At 34.7% G+C, this 2,485-nt stretch overlaps 1 protein-coding gene across 2 annotated transcripts in view; it reads left to right on the top strand.

Moving 5' to 3' along the window:
- Positions 1-2,485, top strand: part of palm2akap2 (PALM2 and AKAP2 fusion) — a 120,614-nt gene that overhangs the window by 61,776 nt on the left and 56,353 nt on the right. For both annotated transcript variants that reach the window (XM_016440224.1, XM_016440225.1), the window contains one exon: positions 563-645. In XM_016440224.1, coding sequence (XP_016295710.1) covers positions 563-645 — 83 coding nt within the window. The remainder of the gene's footprint in view (positions 1-562; positions 646-2,485) is intronic.

The following is a 2,485-nucleotide window of genomic DNA, read 5'->3' as shown; positions in this document are numbered from 1 at the left end:
GCACCAAGAGCTTGTAACACTCCAAAGAGAAAGGAAAAATTTAAATCGCATCATATGACCCCTTTAATGTTTATGTCATATTTAGTACAATATCAACAAAGTCACAGGCAAACTTCCATCGGATTTTCATTGAAATAAGTCACTCAGCAAGTTATTACTGGGATGACAACATTACTGTGAAGTACAGCTTTCTGTTGATATCTTGGCATGATTCCAGGTGTACAGTAAACATGTGACCATCGACCACAAAACCAGTCATAAGGGTCGATTTTTTTAAATTGAGATTATTTAACATGATCTTTACTTAATGTCCTAATGATTTTTGGCATAAAATACAAATCAATCATTTTGAGCCATACAATGTATTTTTGGCTATTGCTACAAATATACCCCAGCGACTTAAGACTGCTTTTGTGCTCCAGGGTCACATATATGAGGCTGTTTTAATCCAGAATCACCACATATTTGCACAGGGCAAACGGTTTGGACGATAGATGGATGATTGTTTGAGGTTATGATAATGTACTAAATGAGTGATTGGTTTGGTGATGTTTTGTTGCAGGCGGGGAGAAGGCACGTTCAGTACTGCTGACGCCAGAGAACGGACTGTATCCTACAGCCACAGCACGATCTGCTCACCCTCTGGTAAGACCACTGGTGATCATATTCACAGGGCCACCTATAATATATTAATGCGCTATATTTCAGTATGTTTGAGATGGCTTATAATATGATTCTAATCTTCAGTCACCAGTGCCAGGAAACAATACTCAGAATGTCATTTCCATGCAGGATCTTTCAAATGCATTGCATTATACACAGTAGGATGTCAAAGGGTTTGTTCCTACCCTATTAATCTGCCATATTTATAACTTAAGTGTCCTGTTAAAATAATTAGTGAGAAGTTATTTAGGTACTTGTAAGCTGAACAATCTGTTTGCTACCTGAATAACATCATTGTGTGTCTCTATATGAAATTATTGCATTTTTAAGAATTGTTAGGGGATTTAGGGGGTCTTCTCAGCTGTGTTTTGTGAGTAAGAAATTGTGAAAAATGTATGAACTTTATGAATTGTGTGGCAATGATCAGTGGTTCTCAACATTTTTGACTCCATGGCCACCTTTGTTCAAGACAATATTCAAAGACTCTCATAGGCTCATATTTACTCTACATCTGGTACATATGTTAAAATAAAAATAATTTTAGTGCTTTTTAAAGCATTTTAATTAAGAATAATATTAATATAACTGAATTTAAATCATTTTAAGATCTGGAAGTATTCCAAGGCCCAATGGGCCCCGGTCCCTATAGGAAGAAAAAAAGATATTGATTCCTAATTTTCACGTTTTATCATTTTAATATGTTTTAAAATTGTAAAGATGAGTAGTTCCAGTGCTTTCAAATATGAATACATAAATAATGCAAATTCTTTCCATGTGAAGTCATATCACTAGTATGTTATCTATATCTCATGAAAACATGCAGGTCATATTTCACCTCAAAACCAAACAAGAAAATAATGAATTATAAGCTATTTTTCATGATGGAAATCAATCATATTTGTAATTTTTGTTATTTGCACTGTGACATTATTTTATATGACAATCTTTCTCAAAAATTATTATTCTCATTTTTTCAGTACTGTAATACATTCAGATTTATGTATTGCAATGTTTAAATAATTAATTGATATTTATCAAGTTTATCAGTTGGTTATCAAGTAGGCCTATTGATTGATTGGTTGGTTGGTTGGTTGGTTGGTTTGATTGATTGATTGATTGATTGATTGATTGATTGATTGATTGATTGATTGATTGATTGATTGATTGATTGATTGATTGATTGATTGATTGATTGATTGATTGATTGATTGATTGATTGATTGATTGATTGATTGATTGATTGATTGATTGATTGATTGATTGATTGATTGATTGATTGATTGATTGATTGATTGATTGATTGGTTGATCGATTTTTTTGCACATTGATCGATCAAAATTGACCTGGACATGTTCTTCACAGGTTTTGTGAGATTTGCCCTTACGTCTTTTGCTAATAACCTGTAAATTAAAGCCATTATAATGTGTTACTGAATTTTTAAAGCCACGTGTCTTTGATATATGCAGAGAGGATCTGGTGTGATGAAGACATTCTTCAGATGCCTTGAAGTCTTTTAGCTTTTCCTCTAATGAGTCCACAGCGGGACATTGTAGCACAACTTAATTGTTCTAGAGAATGTGCAAAAAAATGCCCTTGGCTTTCAATATTTCACTGTTGACCCCCTGCGTTTTTGTTTGCAAGAGTGGAAACAAAGGCAGGATGGGGGCCAGATTAAATAGGCGAGCTGTAACCCGAGCAAAGCGCTCGACTCATTGTGATCAGTTCCTGATTGCACTAGAACGAGACAGAAACGTCCATGCAGCTCCAGTGCTACTCTAGTCATTCATTATTCAGCGGGCGCGTGCTGAGCGCGAGAGAGAGA

Source organism: Sinocyclocheilus anshuiensis, unplaced genomic scaffold, assembly GCF_001515605.1.
Source record: "Sinocyclocheilus anshuiensis isolate Anshui unplaced genomic scaffold, SAMN03320099.WGS_v1.1 scaffold3, whole genome shotgun sequence".
Classification (NCBI taxonomy): Eukaryota; Metazoa; Chordata; class Actinopteri; order Cypriniformes; family Cyprinidae; genus Sinocyclocheilus; species Sinocyclocheilus anshuiensis.
Note: the sequence above shows the minus strand (reverse complement) of the source record. Positions and strands in the feature narration are given on the sequence as shown.